Genomic DNA, 27992 nt, shown 5'->3' with positions numbered 1-27992 from the left:
CCTTTTCATTTCCTCAAGCGCAGGAGGAGTGAAGAGTTCCTGAGAGATCCCAGAATGGGTAAGTCTGGAAGGGAACACTGGAGCTCATCTTGTTCAAACCCCTCTCAAGCAGGGTCTCCAAACACTCAGTCAGGATTGTGTCCAGACAACTTTTGAGTATCTCCAGAGGAGGCTCCACAGCCTCTCTGGGCATCCTGTTCCAGTGCTCTGTCACCCTCACAGTAAAGAAGTTCCTCCTCACGTTCAGGTGGAAATTCCTGTGTTCCAAGATGCCAGCCTTGCTTTGTGTCTTACAGACATTGGCAAGTTATAGTGGTTGAAACACTTGTATTGAGAGGCCAGAAAATTAAAAAATATGAGGATGGATATGAGGAAACAGAATGTAAACTGATTTTCAAATTATTCTCTTACTGGCAGCTTGAAAATACACTTCAGTGACAGAAGAAGGACCATTTTTGAGTTCAGAGACCTTGGTGTTAATCTTCCCTGTTTTGCTACTTCCCAAAAGCAGGTAGAATATGACAGTCTAAATGGATTTTGCATTTCCCTGCAGCATGCACAGGATCATGCTTTTGTATGTGTGACAAGTACTGACATTCTCTAGGGAGAAAAAGCTGTGTAGGAAAAGTCGCTTTTATTCTTCAACAAATGGCTCTAAGACTTTATCAGTCAAAGACAGAAAGAAGATTCTAAACTCATGGGTATGCAAAGACAAAGACATGTCTCACCAAACATGTGGAGCTTAGTTGGGAAACCAGACATGAGCTGGAAACAATAAGAGCAGAGCTTGCCAAAGGAGGGATTTTAAAAGTGCTTTACTAAAAAATATTAATAATGGACTACATGCAAATGAATTAAACCACTCTAACAAGACTACTGTGTGAAAGAAATATATTTGTGTAATTCTATAAACACAAGATAAAAAAACCTAATGAAAACCTAGTGAGGTTCAGGATGTTAGCAAGGCGAGTGGCCATCTATTAGGCTGAATTATGCAAATGCTGCAGATGTGGTACTGTGGGAAAGCAGGTGGGAGGTGTTTTGCTGCTGCTGCTGCAGTGAGGACCCTCTGCAGGGATGAGTTTGGGGAGCAGAGAACCCTGCACTGGGGCCAAGCCCAGCTTTCCTCACCTAAATGCTCCTATAAAGCTGCAGCATACAGATACCATAAGTAGATGTACTTAATTTATCACTCTGTTACTAGGCAGGTTTCTAGGCAGGCTTCAGCCTAACTTTTATATTTTGTGGTTACTGAAATAGCTCTGATCTTTTTTGGGGTGAGTTCTAGCTGTGGAGGTACAACTGCTTTTCCTTTGCTCTCTCCTACTTGCATCCATGCACTTTAACTCTTCTTCCTTTTTTTCAGGTAAAATTAGACTAGAGGCTTTAGCTCAGTTTAAACCCATCCAGCAGGTTGGGGCTGTTGCAGTATTTGTCCCAATCCAAATGTGCCCAGCATTCCTACCTGGTAAAGTAGGTGAGATTACACCAGATGTACCCAGGGCAACAGGCTGGGCTTGGCCCTACTTTTTCCCTTGTGGACATTCACAATGCACTCATGTGTTTTTAGCAGACATTTTAACTGTTTAAGAGTCTCACAGAACATCAGAGGCCTGATGGCAGCTCTGAAAATCCATGCCCAGTGCATGCTCACGGGTGTTCTTCAAAGTAAAGCCATCCCATGGTGGCTGCTCAGGAGACAGTAGAGGCAGAGGTCACGTCTCAGCAGAATTACAGCAGCCATGAAACTTCATTTCTGCTTCAGTCTGTGCATTGACCATTTTTCCCCTGGTTCTTTCTTTCTTGGGTTGTTCCCCGAATTACATTGGGCTGTTGCCCGTTTAGCAGTGGAAGCAGCTGATAATGAATGAATAATTTTGCAGTTGCATGTGTAAGACAGCAGTTGTTTTGTTTCTGATTGGATTGGTATGGCTCTTTACATAGCTGATTGACACAAACTTGGTTTTCTCTTTAAGCTTCCACTGTTCATTAGAAATTCCCACTTTGAATAAATGTTCCTTCAAGAAAATACATTTTCAGGGTTGTTCCAATGAAATGAAACCACATTAAACTCCTGTGTTTGCCTTGGTTAGTTCTTCAAGCAAAAAAAAAAGCCAGAATGGGCTTGGAAAAGGATATCTCATCCAGTGATGCTTTTAAAATTTTTTTTCTATCATCACCGTAGGGAATGATTCCTAGAAAATCAGTCTGCAATTTCCTCACCTGACTGCATGGCCTTGAGAAATATCAGGTGTGCTTCATTGAATTCTGGTGCCAATGTCCACTTCCCAGAGAAATTCCCATATTTGCTGCAGTGACCATCATTTCTCCTCTGAATCATCTGTCCTTAGCAGTAGCTGTGGTCAAGCCTCCTTATAGCAAAAGTTTCTCTCAAAGCCTCTCCACCTGAGCTTTTCAGCAGACATATCAGCATAATAAGGCATATAAAATAATAAAATAAATAGCTCAGGTAGCTCCTGTTCAGCATTTAGATGCTCTCAGCAGGCTGAGTATTTGGGAACAGGGAAGAGCTGCTGAGAGCAAGGTGGGGCTGGATGCAGATGTTTGCATATGTGTGGCATTGTGTGTGAGTCCTGCTGACAGATTTCTGGAGTCCTTATAAAAGAAAAAAAACCAAACAAGCCCACAGAATGTGTTATGTTTATTCATGGCAGTTTCCACTGCCTCTTTTTTCTCTCTTGTCCTGTTATCAGAAACACCTTGCTTCAGAGTCAGTTTAGATCTCTTCCAGATTTCCTGCAGTCATTTTAAGCCCCTCCAGTTCTCCTGGGCCCTTTAAGGGCTGGGATTGCAACAGCTGCCTTCCCAAGTGGCAGCAGGCAGGGAAGACCCATCTGGGCTGCAGAAAGCTCAGGGCTCCTGGGCTGTCCTTGGGATGGTGTTCCACGAGCAGCCCACCAAACACAAGAAGTACAGCAGGCACAGGCAGAGTTAGTGTCCCACAGGTATCTGCTTTCCTGCTGGGGATCTGAAAGGGACACAGGCTGTTATTCCAAACACCAAGAGAGCTGAGGACATGCTCCAGCATCCCTGTCAGACATTGACACATCCCAGTGGCAATGCAGGAAGCATTTGCTTTCCACACATTTCTCACTAGCATCTACACTTCGTTCAAATTTCACAAACCAAAACCTTTGGAAGGTGGATGCAAAGCAAAGATGAAGGAGTTTGGGACTCCATGCATTTGACTGCCAAATAGGTGTCAGTTCATCTCTGGGGGCCACACAAGGGTATTTCTAGAGCCACTTCTCCCTCAGTGATGCCTTAAAAGGCATATTAGAAAAGCTTCCTGCTTGCTTATGCTACATAGCCATCAGGACTGGAGGATCAGTTTTCTCCAAGTGACCCTCAGACCTGAATAAATTATCTTCAGTAAAAACAGACAAATTCACCCACTCGTCTGCTTTCCCCTCGTGCCATCACTGACATGAATGTAAACAGCTGGGATGCAAGTGCCAAAAGAATGAGGATTTAGCCCATTAAAATGGCATTGCTTTAACACAGCTAGGACAAATCTCTGCTCTTGAGTGGTTTGGGGAATGATAATAGCTTTATTTATGCTGCTGTGCATGCAAGGAACTGCTGCCTTTAACATAAGCTATCTGAGCTCTTATGAGCAGTATTTGAGTCTCTGCAGTGAGTTTATAGATTGCTGTAGGGGCATTTCATATCAGAAAGAGACACACTCAGGAAGGTTGTTTACTGAAAATGAACTCTTGTTTGGTGTCCAGTCTTAGAGCATCTATTAATGTTTGGCCCTTAGACATTTAATGTTATGTTTCATTTACAATTGTAGGTATAAATAGTTACAGATACCAACAAAAAAGTACATTGGTTGGACAGGCTACCTTGGTGCTTACCTTTTCTTGCACTGGCCAATCAACATAAATATTATGAGGCTAATTGACAAACTGAGGATGACTGGAATGAGGATAAATAGCTGCTTGTCCTCTTTTCTGGACACTGCAAAGATAAATGACAGGAAATAACATGTTAAAATGGGTTATATTACCTCCTACAAAGCTTGGGCTCAGATGCAAATTCATCTTGCCCACATTACCCTGCACGTTTGTATTTATTTATTTATTTGTTTGTTAAGGTGTATGTTATTGGGTGGAGTCACATCCTCCTCCAGGGATGGGTATCTCCAGCACATAGAAGCAGTCCCTGATCTGTGCCTCTCCCCAGCCCAAGAGAGCCTACAGGGTTCCAAGGAGCTGATCTGTGGTGCAGGACAGCCAGGAGGATGCCCTGTGGACACACTGCAAGTACCCCATGCCCTCCCTTGCTCAGCAGTCACTCCTCCATCCCAGCTGTCCCCATGCAGCAGGGAAAGCTGCTGCTGCAGAAGCACTAATATAAAATATTGGGCCTTGCCTGCTGGGTGCACTGGAGATGAAAGGCTGCAGGAATGGCTGTGCTGGAGCAGGTTGAAGGTGTAACTAAGCCAGCACCCCCCTCCAGTGCTGGACACCAGCAGATCCCCAGGCAGCCATCAACACTTGCACCCAAACAAGTTTTATAAAGGATATAAAGAAACACCATTTACTTTGAGTTCCATACCAGAGAAACAACTCTGTGTCCATTCACTCCAAAAGCCCTGGTCAGCACAAAAAATGTTTGTTCTCCCCCTGACACGAACACATGAAACGTGGCTTTGATTTGCTCTGGAAATCGTTAAAGCAGTTTCCATTTGGGTCGACACAAACTGAGAAATAAAACAGAAAGAAGAAATATCAAGGAATTATGTGCCACCACCAGGATGTGTCTGGTGTGGCCTGATGTTCCTGAACGCTGTCCAGGCTCTGTAAACCTTCAGATTATCTTTTGGCAGTTTTAAATGATTTCACAATACTTTTGTACAAGCTAATGCAAATAATATGACTATGAAGACAAATCTACTGAAAATACTTTCTGGAAGTGTCATCATGTATGTTGCCATTTATGACTGTTAATTGTTGGAATCTTTCTTTTAATTACCTAAGAAGACTCGAGGGGAATATGGCAATTTAAAAAGAAATATCCTCTATGATTAATTAGTCCTTTTAAGTTTTGCCTTCAAACTGCACCTGGATAATACAGAAGGAAAAAAGCACCATGCATAAATGATGTGTTCTGTCCCAAGCCACTCCTTTTGAGAGATTAGAATCATAGTTTCACTGGCCCAAATTATGCCAGCCTATTCAGGGAAACAAACCATAACAACCTTTAAATTTCCTCGATGGCAGGTTTCTGAGACAACAGGCAGGAGATCTGAGGCAATGCTCACTTGGAGCCTCCTGCTGGGATCTGTTGCTGCTAAAGCACAGCTGCAGCTGGAGGTCAGGGGGTTAAGGAGGAACATGTGCGGTGCAGAAGCTGGCCAGGGATGTCTGCTGGCAGTGCACAGCCTGGGCCAGGGTAACTGACAGCCTGTGCTGGGATAACCCACACCCTGTGCATGGGATAACCCTGTGCTCTGGGATAACCTGGATAACCCACATCCTGCTGCAGCCTGCCCCGGGATAACTCACACTCTGTGCCTGGGATAACCCACACCCTGTGCCTGGGATAACCTGGATAACCTACATCCTGCTGCAGCCTGCCCCGGGATAACTCACATTCTGCCCCGGGATAACCCACACCCTGCTACAGTCTGCCCCGGGATAACCCACACCCTGTGCCTGGGATAACCCACACCCTGCTGCAGCCTGCCCTAGGATAACTCACACCCTGTGCCTGGGATAACCCACACCCTGCTGCAGCCTGCCCTAGGATAACTCACACCCTGCCCCGGGATAACTCACACCCTGCTGCAGCCTGCCCTAGGATAACTCACCCCCTGCCCCAGGATTACTCACACCCTGCTGCAGCCCGTGCCCCCATCCCGGCTCCTTCCCCTCCCCGGGGCACCCGGTGCTGTCCTTACCGCCCAGGCAGCCGCGGCTTCCCCCGCATCTTCTGCCACCTGCACCTCGTACTCCAGGCAGTGCTGCGGCACTCGCCCGCCCGGGGGGCTCCAGGCCACCAGGAGCTCCCCGGCCGCAGACAGGGAAAGCGCCAGCTGCTCCGGGGCTGAGGGCTTTGCTGGGGGGAGAAAAGAAACACAGAAGGTCAAGAGTGCACACGGACATCTCCTGGTGCGAAGGCTTCTGATAATCATCAGCCTCTGCCCCTTTCCCCGCGGATGGGATTTCTGAGCGCTCCTGGCTTTCAGCCGCGATGCTGGAGCAGCAGGACGTCCCCGCGCCCGGAGGATGGCTTATTTATTTATTTATTTATTCATTCATTCATTTCTTTATTTATTTATTATAACCTGACACGCAGGTCAGGCTATAAGCGGGTCCGTCCTCGGGGCTGCGGTGCAGGGTTTGAAGCTCGGGGTGTGAGCGCCGTGCCCGGGCCAGCGGTGACTGCACAGCTCTGCCGGCCCCGCACTTTGCATCCCTGAAAAGGCTCGGTTTGTGTCCCATGCCCAGAGCCGGCCCCGCACTCTCTGCATCCCGAAAGGCTCGGTTTGTGTCCCATGCCCAGAGCCGCACACGAAGCACGTGGCAGCACTTGTTGAATTAAGAATCCTGCTCATTAGCCCAGTGGCTTAGCTGGGGATTGTCTATTTCTCCTTGTGGCATGCAGGCAATTGCACCAGCGCGGTGAGTGCCCATAATAAACACCGAGTACAGGTAATGTTTGCACATCATGCCGTGCTTTGCTCCCCTTCTCTGTCTCTCATGGGTTTGAATCCATCTCTGCTCTGACAGACCCCATCACCCCAGACCTTAGCTTGGTTTAAACAGCAAAGCCCAAAAATCTCTCCTGTGCTTGCAAGGAGTGCAGCAGTCGTTTCAATTGCAGCAGGAGCAAATGAAGATATCTCTGTGACTGGTGCTGCTAGAGCCCAAACCCCCATAGCTGCTCTGCCACATGCCCAGCAGGCCATTCATGTCCCGAGCTGTCCAGCTGCCAAATGCAGCACTTGGAGGCACACACTGGCACTCCAGGGTGGTGCTTGCCTGCAAACACTCCTGGAAACTGAAGCACTGCTTGGCACACGCCACGGCCCCTTCCGTGGGGGGAATGCACACATTCCACCCACCCACCCACAAAAGCACGCATGGAATTGGAGCCCTAAGGCAATGGCCTGGGGTGTGTGGCCGTGAGGACCCCCTGCCGCTGCCCTGCCCCCAGTACCGAGGTTGTGAAGGCGGAGGGTGCTGTACAGCGGCCGCAGCAGAGTGGCCGCTGCCGAGCCATTGACACAGACGCTGAGATCCCGGTACTCCGCCCGGCTCAGGTTCTGCAGCACACAGCCCACGTTGATCCCGTGCTCCTGGATGTAGCGATCACACTGCACCGTGTGGTCCAGCCCCTCATACCTAGCAGTGTGTGGGGAAACAGAAAACAGTCACCAAAGCAAGTTACTACTTAGTAAGACATTTTTAAATAAGATTGGACCTAAGGCTCAGGTATTGCCCATATCCCAGCCTTTGTCCAAAGCACAGTGCTGGGGATCAGTCACCTGGACTCCTACTATGGCAAAAGTGTGGAGAAGAGAAAAAACCCAAATTAACATGCACAGACAGCTTCTCAGGTTGATTTCTAGACTGTGCCAGGCTCTCCCCAAGGTCATTCCTGGAGCACAAGAGGTGCCACTGTGTGACTGGAGCTGGGCAAGGATCTGCCTCTACTCATGGGGACAGTCCTGCTCCCCTGGGCCCTTCCTGCACCATCAGCCACAGACTCTGGAGCTGCAGAAAGCTCCCCTCCCAAGCCAAAATGAAGTGTTTTTAGGAAGGTGATATGCCATGAATGTACTAAGTGCTGCTGAGCTGCTCTGGCTGGCTGCAGGGAGTTCCTATGGATCCCCATGGCACATGGAAACTCAGGGTGGGAGCCAAGAAGGGGTTTGCTCTTTGTTAATGTGCAACCACAGCCCTGTCCCTTCTGCCTTTGGAGCCACTCCCCAAAGCACAGCTGCCTGTTGCATCCTGGAAACACTGATGTTTTGTGTTACCTTTTATAACTCCTGCTGCTTTGTGCCCTCAGGGCAGGGCTGAATTTGGTCCCTGTAATCCAGATCTAATTAAAGTCTCCCTCCACAGCACATTATGTTTGGGGGAAAAAATTCATGTTCTAGTACTATAAAAATTTGCTCACAGGGATCAAAGGATGCCATGGTGTCCACCCAGTCTTATGATAAAATGGGATCCAGATCCAAATGCCTGGTTTTATTGCAGGCAATTGAATCAAGGTTGGGGTTTTTTTAGTGTTTTTTCCCCTTTAGGCATGAATCATGCATTTTCATGGTTTCCTTCAAGCAGATCCTTGCAGTGAGCAAAATGGTTTTGAACTGGTGGTTCTGCTTTGAAGACTATTTCCAAGAACTTAATGGAACCTCTTTAAAATGCAGCTATGCTTTTCTCCACACAGCCCAGTGACACAAAGCCCAGCCTAAGTCATCCTTTCCATATTATCATAGGAGCTTAAGCACAAATACAGTATTTACTTTGTCCCAAACCACTAATTTTAGCTACATTTTTTCTGCAGACCAGAATTCAGGCACCAGTTTAAAAGAAACAGCTGAGAAACATGTATTATTATTACCCTGTGGCAGCATGTTTGCTTGCATGAGATGTGCTGAGGCTATGAAAATATATTTGAACACTAGAACTCTAAGTTGCTGAGAAACTCCATTCTGTGTCTAGGGCTCACTGAGCTTGGTAGCCTGGTGCTAAATCCTGTCCAGTTGAGATATATGCACTGTGATCCTGGGAAATGTGCAGCCAGAACCATCCAGGTGTGTTCAGCAAAGAGAAAGCACAAGTCTTTGTGGTGGACAACATGCAGAAAACACCTCCCAGGGATGAATAAAAGGAAAGGAGGAAGTGAGAAGATATTTCCTGGCAAAGATCAACAAAGACCTGATTCTAAGAAAGTAAGAAAGGATTAGGTGTTTTCTTGCCAGAAGCCATGTGTTGCTTGGGACATTATTTTGGCTTATTCTGGGTGAATTGGGCAATAGCACTGCCAGCTATAAAAGCATATTGTACTCTGAGTAGTTCACTTGACTGCTGCCTGAATGTTTTCCTATTTTGTTGTTACATACCAATAATATAGCTCATAATGTACACCACGAGGTGTGAGGAGTCCTGGCTGCCAGGTGCACTTCAGGTATTCCCAGTCATGATAGATGCAGTGGAAATTCTGGACCTCTGATTCAAGTTTTCCTGTCAAATGAGAAGGAAATAACCACTATTTACCAATGTACCAGTCAGATGCAGCAAAAATACGGTTTTATGCCTTTGAACAACCATGTGCTGCAGTTGAAAGACAGAAAATGAAAAGAAAATAAAGGAAAAAAGAAAGGAAAAGAAAGGAAAAGAAAGTAAAGGAAAAGAAAGGAAATAAAGGAAAAGGTGGCCAGTCAGCATCATTAGTTTTACTGCCAAGTGCTCTGTTTCTCATAAAAGCCAGTCCATCTTAGAGCAGAAAAATGCTTAAGTGACCTTTCCATTCATCATTGGAGCTCTTGCAGGGCAGCTGAGCAGAGCTTTGGCATGGGCAGAGGGAAACAAGCCCCAGGGATGCAGTAACCACAACCACAGCCTTTGGTAGCAGAGCTGTTCTTCTGTCTTAAACATCAGCAAGCCCTGCAAGAATTCATCATCCAGGAACCCTCAAGCCAGCACTGACTCATGCAACAGGCTCATGCAAAGCACAGAACTGTACCAGGTGCCACAGGCTGCTCCTAACCTTGTGGTGCAACCTGGAAGGTTGCATAAATCCAGTCACTCTGCACCTCCACGTCACCCGTGCACTTTCCTTCCAGCAGGGTCTGCACCCTCACTTCAGCAGTCCTGCTGAGGTCAAATCCAACTCTGAATTTTAGCTTCCTAGTAAAAATAACCTGGTTGAAAGACAGAGTTTTTAAGCACCTCTTCTGTCACTAAGTGGGTTGCAGAATTAGGTACCCTTGCTATTGCTCCAGCTGCAAATAGTCTCATTTGTGTGCTTTACAGTCTCTTGATATTTCTGTCCTGCCTCACTTGCCCAGTGCTCCTCCAGCATTAATTTCTGCCTGCTGTGCCCAGCCCTGCTGGCTGTGAGTCCCTTCACCCCACAGGACACAGCAAGGACAAGGCAGAGCAGGCTGATTAATGGGATCCCCAGCAGCAAGGAGCACTGCAGACAACCTGAGGAGGATACCACCCCAAATCCACATAAAAAACATTTGCTTATGGTGTGAAATAATCAGAAACAGAAGGAACATTGAGTCTTGTAAGGCTGTTCCTGTGGGAAGCACAACCACCCCTGAAAGGGTGGACCAGCAGCCAGGCAGTGAAGGACAATCTCACCCTCCACTTGAACCACCCAGCTTTGCCTTTTGTGGGACTTTCTGAGCAACCCCTTTGGAGGTTTTTCTATTTTTTTCCCCTTCCTTCACTTTATGCAAGGATAATGAAGTTGACCAGGTTTACAACAAATTATGAGACAAAGTGTTGCATTAGTCCACGTAGGACAGAGGTAACATTCCATAAAATGCATCTGTGCCATAAAATGTGCAGCAGTGGGAGCAGCAATGGCCCAGCCACAGCCAGGCTGTCCTCAGCACTCCCCAGTGTGAGAGCTGTGTTGAGCCATGTATTTCTAACTGATATAAATGATTTTTGCTTCTGCTGATGTCTAGTGGACTTTCTTCAGTCTGACTGTTCTTCATTACCTTAACTGAGGTTTTGGCAAGGTGCCAGAGATGATTTTGCTCTAGTCTGTAGATCTGCCTCATATAAGAAACTTTTATTACTCATGATTTCAGGAATTCTGTTGGGTTTTTTTAGGTTTTGTTTTTTTGTTTTTTGGTTTTTTTTTTTTTGAAACTGCATATGTTTTTCTTTGAGATTGCAGTTAAAATCATCCTGGAAGAATCTGCACAGCTAGGAGTGAGATGCATCATGACCAACATCAGAACCCCTTTCCATGCCCTTGCAATTGCAATCTTTAGCTGACACTGGAGTTTTCCCCTCTGCAGACTTGGCCTGACCCCATTTCTGTGGGGCTGAGCACAGCCTGGCAGCCTTGGCTTTGCTGCCTCAGCCTTCCTTCCTCCTCCTGCCCCAGCTGTGGGCTCCACAGCACTGCCAGACTGATTGATTTCTCCTTCTCTCTCCCTGGTCTCTTGAGCTGCCAAGACCTCTAGCTCTCCTACCTTAGGATTGTGCAAAAATTCCCTTTTTCTTTCAGGATTTCAATCTGTATTTTAGGTTGTTGAGTGAGATGCTCAACATATTTTTATGTGTTCCTCAGTACTTTGTGCCAACCAAACAGCTCCCACTGCTGGGTTTCTCCTCTCCCCATTCCATTTACCTTCCTAACCCTGCAGTAGCTTTCATCTTCTAAGCACTCACAAAATACATTCCAACATCCTTTCCTGTGCTGTGCCTGCTACACATCAATGAGAGGTGACTTTTATCAAAGAGCTGAGTTAGAGTAAGCCACATCTAAAAGAGAGAAGCAAATGGTAATTAGGAACACACTTCTGGATAGAGGGGATTTTAGAGCATTAGAATAATTAATGAAACATAACTTTTATTTGTCCACCACTCTGCAACCCTAAGTATCTGTTGTTTCAGTTCAAGCCCTGCAAAGATTCTTCAGAAAAGTGAAAATATTTTTTGTTTTGCAGAGAGGAATGTTATTGAATTATTTTGGGCAGCAAACACTCAGCCCTGTGACAGATGGAACCCCTTCCCTGGCTGCTGCTGCTGCTGCTGCTGCTACATTTCAAAACACATTCCCATTCAAACCACTGAAAACCCCTGGTTTTCCATGGAAAACTGGAATGGCTTTAGTTCCACTCCTTGAAATGCAAACATACACCTGTGCAGGATGTAGAGGCAGAACAATAGCCCTGGTGTGGGAGGATCAATTCCTGCCTTCCCCTACCTTCCAGTCTCTGTCCCCAGAGCTGCGATACTCCAACTTGTATTTCACTGAGCACTCGTTGAAGGTTTGTACGTGGGGTGGAGGCTTCCACTGCACATCAAGAGAGCCCAGGAGCCCAGGGTCAGTGATCTGGAGGTCTCCTGGGGGAGCAACTGCATTCAAAACAAAGCAGAGGGTAAAACAGAGAGTCAAAGTGAGGAAAGCAAACCCAAAGCAGCCATGGAACTTGTTGGCATGTTGATCTGGTTTGTTGAAATGCAGCTGCTGGATGTGGAGGGAAATGCTGCTGGCTGCAGCCCTGGCTGTTTAAAACCCTCTTCTCAATAAGATCTGCTCCTGCCCAACCCCCAAAAACCAGTTTCCTGGTGCTCAGAGAAAGCACTCAAGGATCTTTGAAAAGGCACACAGAATGCCACTTTTTGACACTCTTTTTCAAGATGTTTTAAGCAAAATTGCTGCCCTGGGATGACCTGTCATGTCCTATATTTGCTTACCTTCAACCCCTGATATTTACGAGCCTTCAGGACCCTTATCTCTGCAAACATGTTCAGCACATACACCAACACAGGATGACAGATCAAAGCATGCTGTCAGGGGGATTTTTATTCCTTTACCATAATAGATACAAATCACCCACATTGCTTTAAATATTCCTTTCACGTATATTAAAGATTATTGGGGGAAAAAACCCCAAACATACAGGGAAAAAAAAAAAAGGAAAAAAGCTGAGAATTAGAATAATTCTTATTTTGGACATCTATCAGCTGTACAAAAATGTGCCTTCACAGTTAATCGGGTTTTATAAAGATGTTTTAAGGTGCAACTATATGTCAATAAATAAGGAAGTATGGATGAATTCCATAGTAAGACATGCTCTAAAGATCCAGCTCTATATGGAGTTGTCATTCACATGACAAGAACTGTTTGGCTGCTCAGTTTTATTACCTGAAACAAAGCAAGTTTTTGTTAACCTCTAAGGTAATTTTTCCCCACTATCTAGAGGTGATATTATTCTTTTGGTTTCTTCATATTCATTGCATGGTACACTTTATTTGACAGGTATTTGGAGCCCCTCTCCTGGCAGCATCAGTCCAGCATTACCACCATTCTCCCTTTGAATCTGGCCTCCAAATCACTGGTTTTTCTAACACCTTTTTCATGTCTTCATCAGGATTTACACAATTTTTTTCTTTTATTATTTTAATGAATCCATTGTGAAAGCAGAACCAAAAGGATATTTTTCAGTGGAAGATGGTGACATAAATCCAGCTTTAATGTGCTGCCTGGAAAATTTGCAGGGTACATTACTGGAGGATTTGTTTCTTCTCAAGAAATTTTCCCAAATGAAACACACTCCAGGCAGCAGTTTGAAAATCCCACTTTTCCCAGTACATGAAGCTCCATGGGAGATTTGTTACTACATTGGATGGTGAAGTAGGAGATGTATTTAGGATGATACTTGACCAAGTGCTTGGGAGCTCCTCCTGAGTGTATAAATGCTGAGCCTCACAGCAGTGCAAACAAGGATGCAAAAAGCTGCTAGCCTTTGTCATGGTAAGCTGTCAAGATTGGTCAGAATTGGAATTTCTGACTAGATAGGAGAATGCTCTAAAATTTATTTACATTGTGAGCTTGAGCAAAACAGCAGTATTTTTTCAAAACAATTGTAATTGTAAACAGCAATTCTTGCAAAATAAATTTTGACTGGATTTCAGAGGGAACAGAAGAGCTTCTCTTTGTTATGTTTCTTGCATTCTGGGATTTGATTGTTTTTTAAATGTCAGCACTGCCTGTTGCATTTTCTCATTTTCACAATAATACATTACCAAGTCTCACTCACATCACTCATACAGAACATGAGAAATGCTCTATTCATCATACACTCTTGAAGGAAAGCTGCTCCTGGATGTTTCTTGGGAAAAAAAACTGAACAAAGAGCATCTCCCCCTGATGTTTGTGGTGGTGAGTCAATAATGCTGAGCTGGCTGTGAGACAGGCACAGCTCTCACAGCCACCCCTCCTGGCTGCTGGGTACACTGCCACCACCATCACTGCTTTGGTCACAAACCCCAGCCTGTCCCCAGCTGCCCCCACCCCCTCTGCCCCACCACACCCTCGGAGGTGCTGCCAGCAGCAGCTGGGCTTTGCAATTTTCCATCTATTTTGCCAGTGGAAAACCAGCAGCCTGCCAGGTGTCCCCCCATACATCTCCTCCCTGTGTCTGCATTTCCCTGTGCTGCTCAGAGAGGTGCAGGGGATACTTACATTTTCTGGGGTGCATTTCAAGGGCAGCACGCTCTGCTCAGGGGCAGCAGGGGGGTGCTGGCAGCTTTCTGTGAGTGCTGGCTGGACAGGCAGCTCTCAGTGGGCTCCTGGGCATGCTGTCACCTCTGCAGCAGGCACTGCTTCCATCAGGGGAGGCCAGGGCTGCTAACCATCAGTGCTCAGTGCCAGTGCCAGAGGAGCAGCAGGTGCAGTGCAGCAAGAGGTGCTCGAGGGTTTGATGCAAAGGGTGCTTGCAGTGCCATGGCCATGGATGAGAGCTTGCAGAGCAGCATTCTCTCAGAAGCATTGCTCTCCAAGCACAAATAAGCCTTGTGTTTCTCACACCTAGCACAATCTGTCTGTCTGGGACCATGCTCAGGAGCATTTATAGCAGTGTTTATGTCTGATAACTCTCTCTCAGATATATTTGCTGTGCACCAAAGGCAGTCTCTTCTCCTCACAAATTCACTCAGAAACACAGCCACTAAACACATAACATATTTAGAGGGTGGATTACAAGTTTATAAACCAGCCACTCACACAGCAAGGCACATACTGAGAAGAAGGACAAGTGAGCACCAAGCAGTGACACAGCAGCACTTTGTGCTTTACCTGTGCTGGGGGAGGAGGAGGCCAGCACCCAGCCCCAGAGCAGAGCCACGGGGAGCAGGGGGAGCCTCCAGGGAGCCATCGGGGGTTCCAGGGACAGGCAGGTCAGGAGAGCAGTCCTGCAGCAGCTGGGATGGGGCTGTGGAGACACAGCACAGTTCAAAGGCTTCAGCACTTCCCTGGGGCCCTGGCATTCCCTCTGCAGGCTCAGCATGGCTTCACTTGTTTACCAAAGCCGATTAATCATTTCCCAGAGGATTTCTCTTGGCCAAACGTGGCTTCATTCTGATAGTTTGTGGCCAGCTAAGCACACTTGCCAGAAGTGTGTCAGTATTCAATCACCAGCCCTCTGTCTCACGTCTTCTCTGGAAAGTGATTCAACCCACTGCCACAGGAAGTGCCTTGGACAAATGATACTTTAATTTTAAAAAATGAAAACAGAATGCCTGAGCCTTGCCTTATCCAATAAACAGACACATCATGCAACTATCCCCACCTTTTACCTTTGCTGCTTCTTGGAAAGTCTTAGTAGGAATGATAGGGATGCTTGTGAGAGTTCTTAGTGTCATGGCAATATTTGAAGGGGACAAATTCCTATTCCTGTGGAAATCTGCTGGAGGGAGGACGGGGACTGAGAGGGAGAGGATAAAGTTTCCAGGAAGGGGACTACTCCTTCCTTCAGATTTCAGGCTAAAGGTGGGTAGAAATTGCTGCCCACAGGCACCCCAGCTCAGCATGCTTCCCTCTGCCAGAAAGCACATGGATTCTGAAAGAGTTTCATTTTTTTCATATAGATACAGGTGTGGGTATAAATTAGATTGAGAGGGAGGACAAGACAGAGATATAGATTAGATATAGACACAGACCTAGGTATATAAATAGTTATAGATATAGGCATTAATCTTCCTGGAACCTTGAGGCCACTGCTGGAACTCCACTTGAGTAAGAACTTGGCAACCTCAGTGTAAGCACACAATTTATCACTGAGATCTATTCGGAAAACAAACTCAGTTTATATTGCCCACACAAGCCTGGCTTAAGCAGGTGAAATCCCAGGTCAGACTGACACAGCTTCCTCCTCAGCACCCTCATCTACCATGCAGCAATGTGAAACTGAGGCTCTGCTGAATGACAGAAGTTCAGGTCAGAGGGATCTATAGGAATCTGAGGACTGGAGCCAACAAAAAGCCCCCATCACTGAAAGTGGCTCAGGGGAGCCAGAGGAGGATGAGGCAGGTGGTGCTGGCCATGGTATCTGTATATGTTTAAAATGAATCAGAAATTCAAGCTGGCAACACACAGCAGCAACTAAAAATATACAACAACTTCAACAGCAAATTTTCAATTTAAATTTCTATCAAATCTCCCCAGTCCATCACATAATTTAACTATTAGATCACATAAATCCATCACATAAGTGATGTTATCATAATATCATAAGTTATCATAAGTATAGTTATTTCATAAGTATTATTATTACAGCAATACCAGTAATTTTTCTGTTTCACTGTGAAGCGAGAACATGTAGGCAGAAGAAATTATGAGAATTACTTCTTTAACCTATTAGACACAGGAAAAAACCAATGTCGGTACAAACCTGGCTGTAGGCAGTGAATCTGTGCTTCAGGAAGGTCTGAGGATGCAGTGACAAGGAAAGCTGCTCTACAGAGCTGGAGAAGCAGCTGCTCTAACTTGGAGCTGGTGAGCAGCAGCATCCAAGGGCTGTGTGTGCATGTTAGCACAGAAAGCTTCTTTTCATTTCCAGCATATTTGAATATATTCATATGATTTCACAAGGCAAGTAAAAATAGGCAAATGCTTTCACAGAGAGGTTTAAAGCCATCAAAGTGCTCTTACCTGAACCTCTAACTGCAGGGGAGCTCATCTATCTCTGGAGTGTGGGGCTCCTCAGCAGCTTCATGGCTCAAAGCTCTGCATTTCACAGAAATCCTGGTATTTTAAAGACTCCTCTCTGTTCTCCCCAGGGATCAGATGTTGTATTGGGATGTAATGGCACTGGCCACACGGTCAGAGGCTCTGCTAAGCACCAGAGGGAGCATTGCTGGGATTTATGAGGTGCTGGTGTTAATTGTCGCTGTTATGTGCTCGAGCGGGTCAAAGGTATGTTTGAAATATTGAAGTGATTCATTAAGATGAAAACCAAATGGCAGGATCAGTGCAGGCTGTGTGCTGGAGGTGGTGACACACAGCTGTCCCAGCAGCTGGCAGCCACAGCCCCACAGCTCCCTGCAGCCCCCACGTTGCCTCAGCTCCACCAGGGGGTCCCCGGGACCACCCCCAGCGTGACCCACCGCAGAGCCTTCCCATCAGCTTCTGGCTCTGGGACAAATCCAGCCTCTCCTGGCTGCTGGGGCTCTGCAGGAAATGCAGTGAATTGTCCCTCTCCTCACTCCTCTGCTGGGGCCAGGCATTCTGCCATGAGATTTGTACAGCTGTGCCTGTCACCATTTGCTTCATCCCTCCTCTCCTGCAAGCCCTCCCTTGCCCCAGCCTGGAGAGCTCTGCAAGGAGCAGGTGCTCCACAGCACACCTGGCTCACCCCAGGTGAGAAACTATTGCCAAACACACCTTGCTGAAAAAGCATCTGAAGGCTCTTGCTGATGTGCTAAGGATTGTTCAAGGTCATGGCCAGACACAGATGAGTCAGTCAAGGCCGTGTTGCCTCATGTGAGCTGAAGGAGCTGGGCTGCACTAAGTGCCCTCCAGGAGGGACAGTGGGGATGTTTTGGGAACAGCAGAGCTGTGGTGCACATGCCCTGACAAGCAATGGGCTGTGGCTTCAGGCTGACTCTTCCCATGGCCAAGTTTAGGTGTATTGAGAAAGAGTTCAGGCATACAAACAGCATGGGAAATGGCATCAGGAACTGAAGGGGTGCTCCTTGTTAGCAAGAAAAGTGTCCTCCAAGCACCTGTACAAGACTTTCAGTATCACTGTTTGATTTGCTGCCCGGATGAATGTGTTGTCACTTCCCAGTTGTCATCAATGGGAATGTTTTGGTGCAGCAAAGACAGGATCAGGTCCCTTTCCAGCTGCCAGGTGTCCTCTCCATTTCTCTATGTGTGTGTGGGTAGACATGCAGAAATGTGCAGTGCTGACACTGTCGCCTTGGGAGCCCTGTGGATTTTGGGGGAACGGTTATGGGTGAGTTGTCCCTTCATTGAAATTGCACACTGCTGACTTTTCCTTCTTACTTCCTGCAAAGGATGGGGGGGAAAAGTCCCTTACTGCTGGTAAATGTATGGCCCTGCTTTCAGAGTTATGCAAGATTAAAATTTAACATTCATGTATTCCCATTGTGTAAGCTATTTAAGCAGAAATGGTCACACTGGACACACTGTTTGGAACAAATAAGAAACATTTGCCAGCAGAGTGAATGCCAGTTCCTGAATGCTGGGTCAATTCTTGAGAAAATTGGGTTGGAAAAAAAATGCATAGTTGGGATTCACAACAATAGGGCTCCAGCACACAAGCAGCAGCACTGGAGCTCCCGGGAAGGAGCAGAGAGTGCAGGTCTGTGCTGAGCAGCTCCTGCTGGTCCAGCTGCTCCAGCCACATCCTGCTCAAAAACAACTCCCTTGGTGAGCTACAGGTGCTTTTCCCTTCCTGTCCTGTGCCATTGTGCTGGCACCTGCTCTTCCTGCTCTGCTCCTCCAGTGTTGGTGCAGCAGCCAGGCTGCTCCTGGAGGGATCCATTCCCCATTCCAGCAAATCCAAGGGGAGACACTGCCCACGGGTGGGACAGACAGAGTGGCCCAGGGCACAGCTCTGCACAGAGCTTGGTTGGTACCAACCTCGCTGGATGTGGCTGTGAGCATTTCCCAGGACAGGCAGGGACAATCCCTGTGTGTGCTGGACCAGAGCCTCAGGGCCCCGAGGTCAGGGCAGGGACAGGCAGGCAATTTGATCTGATCAGCTGTTCTGTAAATGGGATTAAGTGAAAAAAAAAAAAAAAAGAATCCATCATAAGGTGATAATGACAAACTCATGGAAGAAGACATAAATGAAACCAGACCAGCTCTGGCTCACCAGCAAGCCCTGCCAAAGCTCTGTGCAAGGAGCCAAGCCTGGTGGTTTCACTGCTGGAGGGGCTCAGCCCCTCCCTGCATCCCCCTTTCCTTGGAGGCCGCTGCTATCAGCAGCCAGACTCCCCTGAGCCCAGCAATGAGAAAGCCACAGGGATTGCTTCCCTTTTCATTGTCTGCCTTCCCTGTTGCAACAGTATTTGGAAGCTGACTCCTCTGGTTTGCTCATGAATAAGATTTTTTAGGATTTGTCAGCAGGGTGACTGACTCCTGGAGTCACTGTGTACTCAGGAACACCTCACAGGGGCTCCCTCTCCTCCTGCAGCCTGGTCAGCTCCCAGAGACTCACAGCTGTTCAATAAATGCACTACAGCTGAGGGAATGCAAGCCTGTAAAGCTGCCACCAGGCTGAGGAAAAGATTTCAAAAAGCTGAGAATCCCGAGCTAGGGTTTTGGACTATGGCAGATATGCAGTTGCATGCAGAAATTAAAAAGCCCTTCTGTAAAAATCTGCTTCTGTTTGAGGAAATAAAAGAACATCAGCATCATTGCTGAAATACTTTATTGCAACTGGCAAAGATGTTGGCAAAGATCATTAATGGAGCTAAATATGAAAAATGGGACAAATCCTTTTTGGTTGAAATATATTTCATATATTCATCCCATTTGTGCTAAATTGGTTCTGTCAAGCAATCCATTGTAAACCTAGGTTAAAATATTGGGCAGCAATAGCTCAAAATAAAAGCTTTCTACTTTGCAACCTCCATGTTTAGAAGCAGCTTCCTAATCACCTAAATAAAAACAGAAAGGCTCCAGCTATGAACAGACCATTTGGTATAAAACAGCATGTTTCATTTGGTCCAGAAGGATAGTTTTGAAATTGCCAGTGGCATGGAAAATGGATGATTTATAAAAGCCTCTTAACTGCCTTGTGTTTCAGGGAAATCAGTCTCTTTTACAGAACTTGCATTAAACAAGCTCTTTCCAAGGCACCAGGATGAAGGGCTCAGTCATTGCAAGCAGACCTGTGGCCTCCAGCACAGTGTTATGGATTCCACTGGAGAGGGGACATCACCACAAGGACAAATGCTAGGACAAGGAGCACAGGAACTGGAGACAGACCAAGTGCTGCAAGAAAAATCCCTTCTTTGCATTCATAAATTAAACACTTATGGCTGTTAAGGGATTTCAGGAAATGATGGAAAGAATCCAGACTCTCTAGCAATGCCCAGTGTCAATATTTGTTTTTCTGAGAGTGGAGTCCTCAGTTTTCCATATTTCTTTGCTGATGGCTACTATCCTGGCTTAGATGGCATCTTATGAAGGGAAGCAGCTGTTTGATCGTGCCTGTATCATGTGAGCCATCAAGGCAGCTGTCATGGAGCTGACTCCACTGAAATCTTTGTTTTCTGTAATCAGTGTTGCTCCCAGAAAGACCCAGCCAAAGTCAAATGTCTCACACTCCCTTTCAGATGACTCTGTGGCAGCCACTTGGGGAACTCCTTACCCAAATCCATCATCAGTTTCCTGCAATTCCTGATTAAATGGATTCCGTGTTCTGTTCTGCTACCTTGGGAGCACACCCTGACTGAAGTATCCACAACCTGCTGGCTCCTGTCTTCTCACTGAGTCATCTTTTGCTCCTGGAGCAATTCCTTCCACAGCCTGCACGTACCCTTTGCCTGCACAAGGACTTGCTCTGACTCTGCCTCTGATGCAGCTGGGCTTAGGTTTAGCAGAGACCATGAGAAAAATCTAGTTCATGTCATGGCACAGTGTCAGGTTTAATAAAGAACTTGGTGACTCTGCCCTGAAACAGCAGTGCACATAAAACTTCTGTAGAAAAGAATTACAAAGCAGGCTGAGGAATTAGACAGCACTGACCAAAGTGTGCAGCAGTGCCTAGGAATCAGCCTGCAGGAAAAAAGGGCTCCAGGGGCTGGGGATGGGCAGGGTAGGCTGGGGAGATGCTGCAAGGGGAATAGGAGCACAGCCTGGAATGCCAGGGCCCAAACTCTGCCACTAAATGCACCAGGGCATCAAAGAAAGAACTGAAGACACAAAGCTAGCAGAGCAACAACTGCAACAGGCCATGAATACATCCAGAGGGACATGTGAAAGAAGGTAAAAAATATCTCCAGAACAGAAAGGCTCTGCCACAGCTCCCAGAAGGAGTGGGGGAGACAAAGAGCCCCTGTACCTGTTTGTGCAGACAGCTCTGCCATGTGGCTGCTCTTGGCACACCTGGCCAGTCCCAGCACCTCAGCACTGGGGCAATGGGGTCCTGCCAAGGCTCCTGCCTGGCTGCAGGGGCTCTGCCAGGGGATGTGGGGCTTACAGGGAAGATCTGTGTATCCCTGTTCCAAGAAAGGTGCCATTTCCCCTGGTGCTCCTGTTCCCCTGCCTGCAGACTCGGAGCTGCTCGGAGGGCAGCAGCCCAGGGCTGCTCCAGGAACACTTTCTGCTCTTCAGGCAAGAGCAGGCACAAATAACACCTGTATCCAATAGACTGAGCCCTGCTGGAGCAGAGAAAATGAAGACATCCAAAGATAAATCTTTCACCCACCTCTTCTCCTACCCTGCAGGTTGAGCAGGAGCCAGCCACGCTCTGACTGTGTAGGTCATCAGGAGTTAGAAAACACCTCCAGCTTCTTCCTGCCACCAAATCCACCAGCTGGCTGAGGGGGCAGGTGAATACAACTGGTCCCTCACCTGGTCCAGAGGGTGCCTTAGGAAAGACTAAAATCTTCCCACCACACGGCTTTGAGCCCAGCTTCAAGACTCAGTTTACCCAGAAAGGCAAAATTCTTAAATCCTGGTCAATGCTGAACCCAGTCTGAGCTGCACTGAGCAATCTCCCAGGCTGGCTGCCATCCTGCTGCTGAAAATCTGAGTGCAGCACTGTGCCAAGAGCCTGGTGCCTTTCCATGAGAGCAGTTTTGTCACCAGAGTGACATCAGAGATGACAGCCAGCGGTTCAGTCTCTCCAGTGCTAAACCCTGGGAGGGGCTGGCAGCACTCTGGGACTCTCCTGCCATGACCATGCTCAGCCTTTTCCCTGTGATGAATGCCCAGGTCTCAGCCCAGCCTCCTCCCAGCACATCCTGCTGGCAGAAAATCACCATCTCCACTGGCCACCTGCCCTCCCATGCACCAATTTTATCCCAGCAGCATTTTCCCCCAAAAGTAAATACTTTCATATTGAGCACTTCCAATCTTGTTTTCAGATTGCTCCAGAATTAGACAGACATGCAGAAATCAGGTTGAGTGGTTATTAAGGCAGAAACATTTCCCATGAAGGGCTGTCCCAGTAACTATGAGAACAAGGCTGGCAGCAGGGCAGTGCTGCAGGCTGCCCAAGAGTGTGGATGGGGAAGGCAATGTGATGGGCACAGCAGGGATCCTGGCAGGCAGGGCTCAGCTGACCTTGGCACAAGCAGCAAAGGGAGCTGATGCTCCATTCAGGCCATCTTAAAGTGAGAACAGTCTCCTGGTTTCTTCTCTGCCTTGTCTTTTAAAACTGGTTTGTCCCCCACAAGCCTCCAAGCCCTTGGGGTAAGCAAAATAAATTTTCTTTTCCTTCTCTTTCAAACTCCATCTGAAACCAGAGAGTTTATGGAGATGTTGGCAGAAGTGTTCTGGTGCAATCACCATGCATTGGGACTAGCAAGTGAAAAAACAGATATTCTGTACAGTTGAAGACCCTGGCCTGGGCTGCCAGGGGAGCTGGCAATTCCCAATCTCTTCATTTTGGCTTCCTGTCTTTGTCTCCAGTGGGGATGGAGCACTGCTGGTGCCATGGGCAGGGTAGGATCTGCCAGGGGCTGAGCAGATACCAACCCCCACAGGCACAGCTGGGGCCACATGCAGGAAAAGGACATCCTCAGGGACACGGGACAGCCAGGCACCCCAGGAGCTGGCTGGGAGAAGGGTCAGCCAGGGAGCCCTGGCAGCACATGCAGGAGAAAGGCTCATCCTCACAGACTGGCCCTCGAATCCTGAGCTGCAACCCTGGCAACAAAAATCAGGATTTTTCCTGGGACAGGTGGTTTTCCTGGAGTCTGAGGGGGCAGCAGTGCTGGGCTCCTCTGCTGTGTCTTCCCAGTCCCAGGGATCACCAGTACAAACAGCAGCCCAAGCCTTTATTGCTCACATCAACAACTGACTGGTGTTGAAAGCTGCTTTGTGAGATGTTAGAAGTACGGTTTGGCCTGATACTGGACAAACTGAGAAGAAATTCTAAAGAGAAAAAGAAAGAAAAAGAGAAAGAAAAAGAGAAAAGAAAAAAAAGAAGAAAAAAAGAAGAAAAAAGAAAAAAAAAGAAAATGAAAATGAAAAAGGAAAAGAAAAGAAAAGAAAAGAAAAGAAAAGAAAAGAAAAGAAAAGAAAAGAAAAGAAAAGAAAAGAAAAGAAAAGAAAAGAAAAGAAAAGAAAAGAAAAGAAAAGAAAAGAAAAGAAAAGAAAAAGAACAGTCAAAAAATGCTGATTGGATCTGTTCTTTTCAGAGGCAGATCTTTGACACCTCCCCCAGGAGAGAAATGATAGCCCAGAATAACTGCTTGGCCAGGACAGACAGTCCTTTCATGGTATCTGCTGACAGCTCTTATCAGCAAGCCAATGCTGGATTAGGACAAGCCTAAAGATGGTTAATTATATGAAAAGCTGCTTAAATCTTCCCATAAAAGAAAAAATCTGGGAAGATACTTAGGGAATAATCACTGGAGGGATTTCACAATAGCCAGAATATGGCTTGAAAGGGATGAGACACATATTGGTGCAACAATGGTGTAAACACACACATACATACACAACTGTCTGAAAATCTACAATTCAAATATCACCCTGTGCTCTGAGCAGATGCAACCAAAATTATTTCAAGAACACAAACATTGGTGCCACTTAAAAACATGGAGGTGCTGGAAAACACTTTAAAACAAACTAGGATATGCATAAATCTATATTCTGCACTACAACTGGACAGAGAGTTTCAAACAGACACATAAAAAATTAAATCATGGTAAAAAGTAATTATAACTCACCATCACACTTTGGGATTTTCCTTTAAGTCAGGTAACTTATTAGGCAAAATACTTATTAGCTCTTAAAAGAAGAAAACTGGAAGACTGAAAAAAAAAAAAAAAAAAGTCCTGCCTATGTTCCTGTTTCTAGAGAGTGAGCTTTGATCAGCTCATCTGACCAGGCAGCCTGGAAGTGTTCTGTGTGTAGGATGCACATGAAGAAATAGGGCAGGCACCGAGTCACCCTCCCAGGCAGCACAGCCCACTGCACGTGTGTGTTGTAAAAAACAGCCCCTCAACATGATGTTTGAGGGACTTTCCTGTCACTGTGTTAGGAAAATTAAGCCACAAACAACAGCAAGTAAAAAGAAGACAGAGGAGCCCTTTTACTTTATTTGAATAAAGGGAGAGGCCATGGGGAATTCCTCTGGTATGTCTCAAATTTTTGGAGGACACAGCCTCCTTTTATCCCCATTTCCTGGCTGCATTTCCCTCTCTCTTTCCCCACTGGCTGAGGTACTTGAGAGGTACACACTTCCCAGAACACCTGATACCTGAAATTCCTCTCTAATGTATAACCCTTCCTTTGAATTTTTAATTCTTATAGAATTCATGGTTTTCCCCCATTGTTTCTTTCATCTTTCAGCATCCAATTTCATGTATCAGCAAACCTACAGCTTGTTTGTAAAGGCAAATATCTTTTTTCATTCATCAATCAGTGGAATCCTTCCCATTGTTTCTTTTCTCTCTCAGTGCTGGTTTTATCTGCCAGCAGACCCACAGTTTGTTTGTAAAGAACAATCCATCCTCTGAACAGGATGCAATTTGAATGGGAAAACCTTGCTGATGTCACCTGAAGAGCCCTGCCTGGCTGTGGGACACCACAGGAGAGCACAGGGACAGTGCCACAGGCAGGCCCCAGCAGGGAGGGGCTCCTGCAGCTGGGCTCTGGGCTCTGTGTCCAGCAGATGGAAAACCTTGGCAATCCTGGCTGGTCTCAGAGGTCACAGGTGTCCCAGCTCCCATCTCCTACAATGTGCCTTCTGCAGCTCTGCACATCCAGGGCTAACATCAGCATCTCAGCTGGGCACATGTGTCCACAGGCAGATGACTGCTGGACTTCATTTATGGGGAAAAACCCCCCAAAAAATAAATTCAAGTGTCAGAAAGTAAAATATTTTTTATCAAATCAGAAATTTTGCTCTTGCTTTCCACTGAGTCCCTTCAAGTTGGATGGGGCTCCTTCATCAAAAAATCCTGCTCCATTGTTATTTCCTGTGGGATATGCTTTGACCAAGGTCCTGACCAGACAACTGCAGATTTCAGACAGCAACTCAGCAGATGGAAAAAACTGCCTCAAGCAGTTTCAGGAAGGTGTGGCACTGGTGGGATCCAGCTGATTCATTAAGAGCTCAGACTTCACATCCTGAGGAAGATGCTGGCTCTCCAGCTATAAGTCATTGTGCTGCAGAATGTGCTCTCCAAGGCACAGCTGGGTGGTCTTCCCAGCACTCACTGGCAGTGAAATCAGGAAGAGGTTTGATCTCACCAGGTTTGTGGATGCTCTTACAAAGGTTTATTCTGCAGCAGGAAATAGGATTAGGGGAAAAGGGTACACCAGCCACTTCTGGTAGCACTGAGATCCCCTGTACAGTAGCACTGCACAGGAGCATGCACACATCAGGGAACAGTGAAAAGGGAAGCAGAGAAGCAATCCAGGGAGGATGGATGAGCTGCTGTGCAGCTCTGCCCTCTGGAAGGCACTGCTGGCAGCATGCCTTGGTCCAGCAGCTGCTCCAGGGCTGTGGTGTGCAGGGGGTTGAGGGTGGAACACCCAGACTCTCTTGAGGGGTGGTCTGGCTAATCCCACTCAGCTGTGCTTGGAAAGGCAAGCTAAACTTGGGTAGTGGGAGAGACCAGCTCTGGCCAGAGCTGTTCCTGGAATGTTGGGGCCAGATGTTTTTGCCAGATAATTTACCGACAATTTATAGTACTGATAGAACCTTGAGTCAATGTGACCAGACCTGACTGTTCAAACCTCTACAAAAGCACAGCAAAACTCCAAAGCCAGAGCCCTGAGAGGGCCATTTCCATGTGAGTGTCCTGAGGATCCTTTTCAATAGAGGCTGTGTTGGGTTTTTCTTTTGGAAAAGTTCACCAAGCAGCATTTGCACCTAACCACTGCACTTTATCTTGGGCTAAAGGAATTTAAGGATTTTACATCTCTGCTGTGAATCAATACTTACAAAACAAACTCAAGCTGGGATGGTTTAACTGCAGATCAGCTGCTGGTAAGAAAGAAAGAGTCCTCCAGTTTCACCTTGAAGGCAGGGCTCAAACAGCTTAAAGACTGCTTTTACAAACAAAAATATTGGCTAACACCTAATATCTGACATGTAATGCTTGAGAAATACAGAGGTCCCACAGGTACAGGCTCTTGTGGGTGTGCAGGATTAAATCCAAAGATCATCCTGTTATTTCCTAGTTGTTCCCTATTCTGACTTTCACTGGAGTTATGTTCTGTTCTTGGGGTTTGCCCTGCATTAAGGATGACTTTGTGGATTTCAGTGACACTACTCAAAAGATTTACAACAGAAAAAACAAATATTTCAACAGGCTTTAAGAAATATACCAATAAATCCTTCACCAATGTATTAATCAACTGCCACTTACAGATGGATTTTAGCTGACAGGGGAAGATTTGTCATAATAGAGCAAAGAAAAATATTTATTTTAATGAAAAGATCTCAGTAGTTTTGTCTGCTCTGTGAAAAACATTCCTTAACCCTGTGTGTGCAGCAATCTGCACTTTTCTAAAATTGAGTTGTGCTCTCCTTAATTCCCCACAAGGTGACAGAACAGTGACTTTTTAAATCCAACTACCAGCCCTGAAACTTGATGAGTTGCCTTCTTGTGAAGCATCTCCCATCCTGCACCACCTGTCTCTGCAGAGCCCCTGGGAAGATGCCATGGGAACAGATGTGATGCTTTCTGTGTGGAGTCCTACAGTACACTAAATCCCTGAAGGCCTGAGCTCCCTTGCTCCATGCATTGGCTCAGCCCAAAACAAATAATATGGCTCATTACAAACCAAAATGTAATTAATTAAACCCATATAATGTCAGGAAAAGGATAAGCAGGGAAAGTCCCCACAGACATTCAGCCATTGAATGGGTTATGGCTTTGCTGCTCCAGGGCTTCACCTTTAATTCCACAGGCTGTGATTGCAAAAGAGAGTTGGACCTGCTGGGGCAAGAACTGCCAGCTCAGCCTGGTGCCCACCCTGCCCTGCCCTGGGCCCAGGGTGAGCACTGGGGATGCTGTGCTGGCTGTGAGGCTGCTGAGGAAAGGAGAGGACAAGGGAGAGGAGAGACACTGCTTGTCCCAGAACAAAAGGGAACATTGCTCCAGTTGAAGCTAATGAACCACAGCCTTGACTTATCTTCCAGTCCACAGCGTGTCCTCATTGGTTTCCTATTCCCCAGTCTGGGAATATCAAGCATGAAACAAATATTCCTGTACTTGTAGATTTTATTTCTGTGAATGTCTGGCACAGCAAAAATTCATCAGAGGTCAGAAATATATCCCCTGTGAGAAGGGACACAACAGTTTACAGACACAAGTTAACTAATGTCTTCTTCCTGCTGGGTTAGAGGCAAGTAAATAAACTCAGCCTTAATCACTTTTAACAGCATGATTTTAAATGCCTTATTTTGACTTGCAGTTTGTCTCCTACACTGTCTAAAAAATTTCTGGTTGGAAGTAGCACTTTTTGTGGCTGCTTTTCATGGCACCAGAGTGCAGGAACTGTCCACTCAAAACTGTGAACCCAACTAAAGGGTGTAGTGTGGGGCAGGGTAAAAATGCCTTTGGATTCCTCCTTTAGTCCATCAGAATCACAGCATTCCTGACAAATTAACCAGCAATTGAGATACATTTCACATCAATCCAGCTGTTAATTTTGAAAATAACAGAACATGTGATGCTCTTCCTTGTAAAGAAACATCCCAGTCTCTGTTGTGCCAGCTGACAGGAGTACCTGTGTGCTCCCCAGCTGTTTTGCTAAAAAAATGGTGGCATTTGTCACAAACCAGCATCTACAGCTGTGTAAAACTG

General features: G+C 46.5%; 1 protein-coding gene and 1 long non-coding RNA gene across 2 annotated transcripts; both read right to left on the bottom strand.

The window, feature by feature from the left end:
* Nucleotides 1-2643: 2643 nt before the first annotated feature.
* Nucleotides 2644-14948, bottom strand: IL13RA2 (interleukin 13 receptor subunit alpha 2). The gene is made up of 9 exons (XM_079319294.1): nucleotides 14818-14948; nucleotides 11941-12092; nucleotides 9754-9907; nucleotides 9107-9227; nucleotides 7192-7376; nucleotides 5930-6087; nucleotides 4585-4729; nucleotides 3882-3984; nucleotides 2644-2989 (listed from the first exon to the last, which is right to left on the bottom strand). Exons 1-9 carry the CDS (start codon nucleotides 14894-14896, stop codon nucleotides 2953-2955), a joined length of 1134 nt encoding a protein of 377 aa, XP_079175420.1. The 5' UTR covers nucleotides 14897-14948; the 3' UTR covers nucleotides 2644-2952.
* A 994-nt stretch (nucleotides 14949-15942) lies between these two features.
* LOC306808593 lies at nucleotides 15943-24075 on the bottom strand. Its single transcript, XR_013776075.1, has 3 exons — nucleotides 23898-24075; nucleotides 16672-16854; nucleotides 15943-16069 (listed from the first exon to the last, which is right to left on the bottom strand). It is a non-coding gene; the product is annotated as an uncharacterized lncRNA (long non-coding RNA).
* Between the last annotated feature and the right edge of the window lie 3917 nt (nucleotides 24076-27992).

Source organism: Erithacus rubecula (assembly GCF_903797595.1).
Source record: "Erithacus rubecula genome assembly, chromosome: 15".
Taxonomy (NCBI): domain Eukaryota; kingdom Metazoa; phylum Chordata; class Aves; order Passeriformes; family Muscicapidae; genus Erithacus; species Erithacus rubecula.
This window is presented reverse-complemented; position numbering and strand designations above follow the sequence as displayed.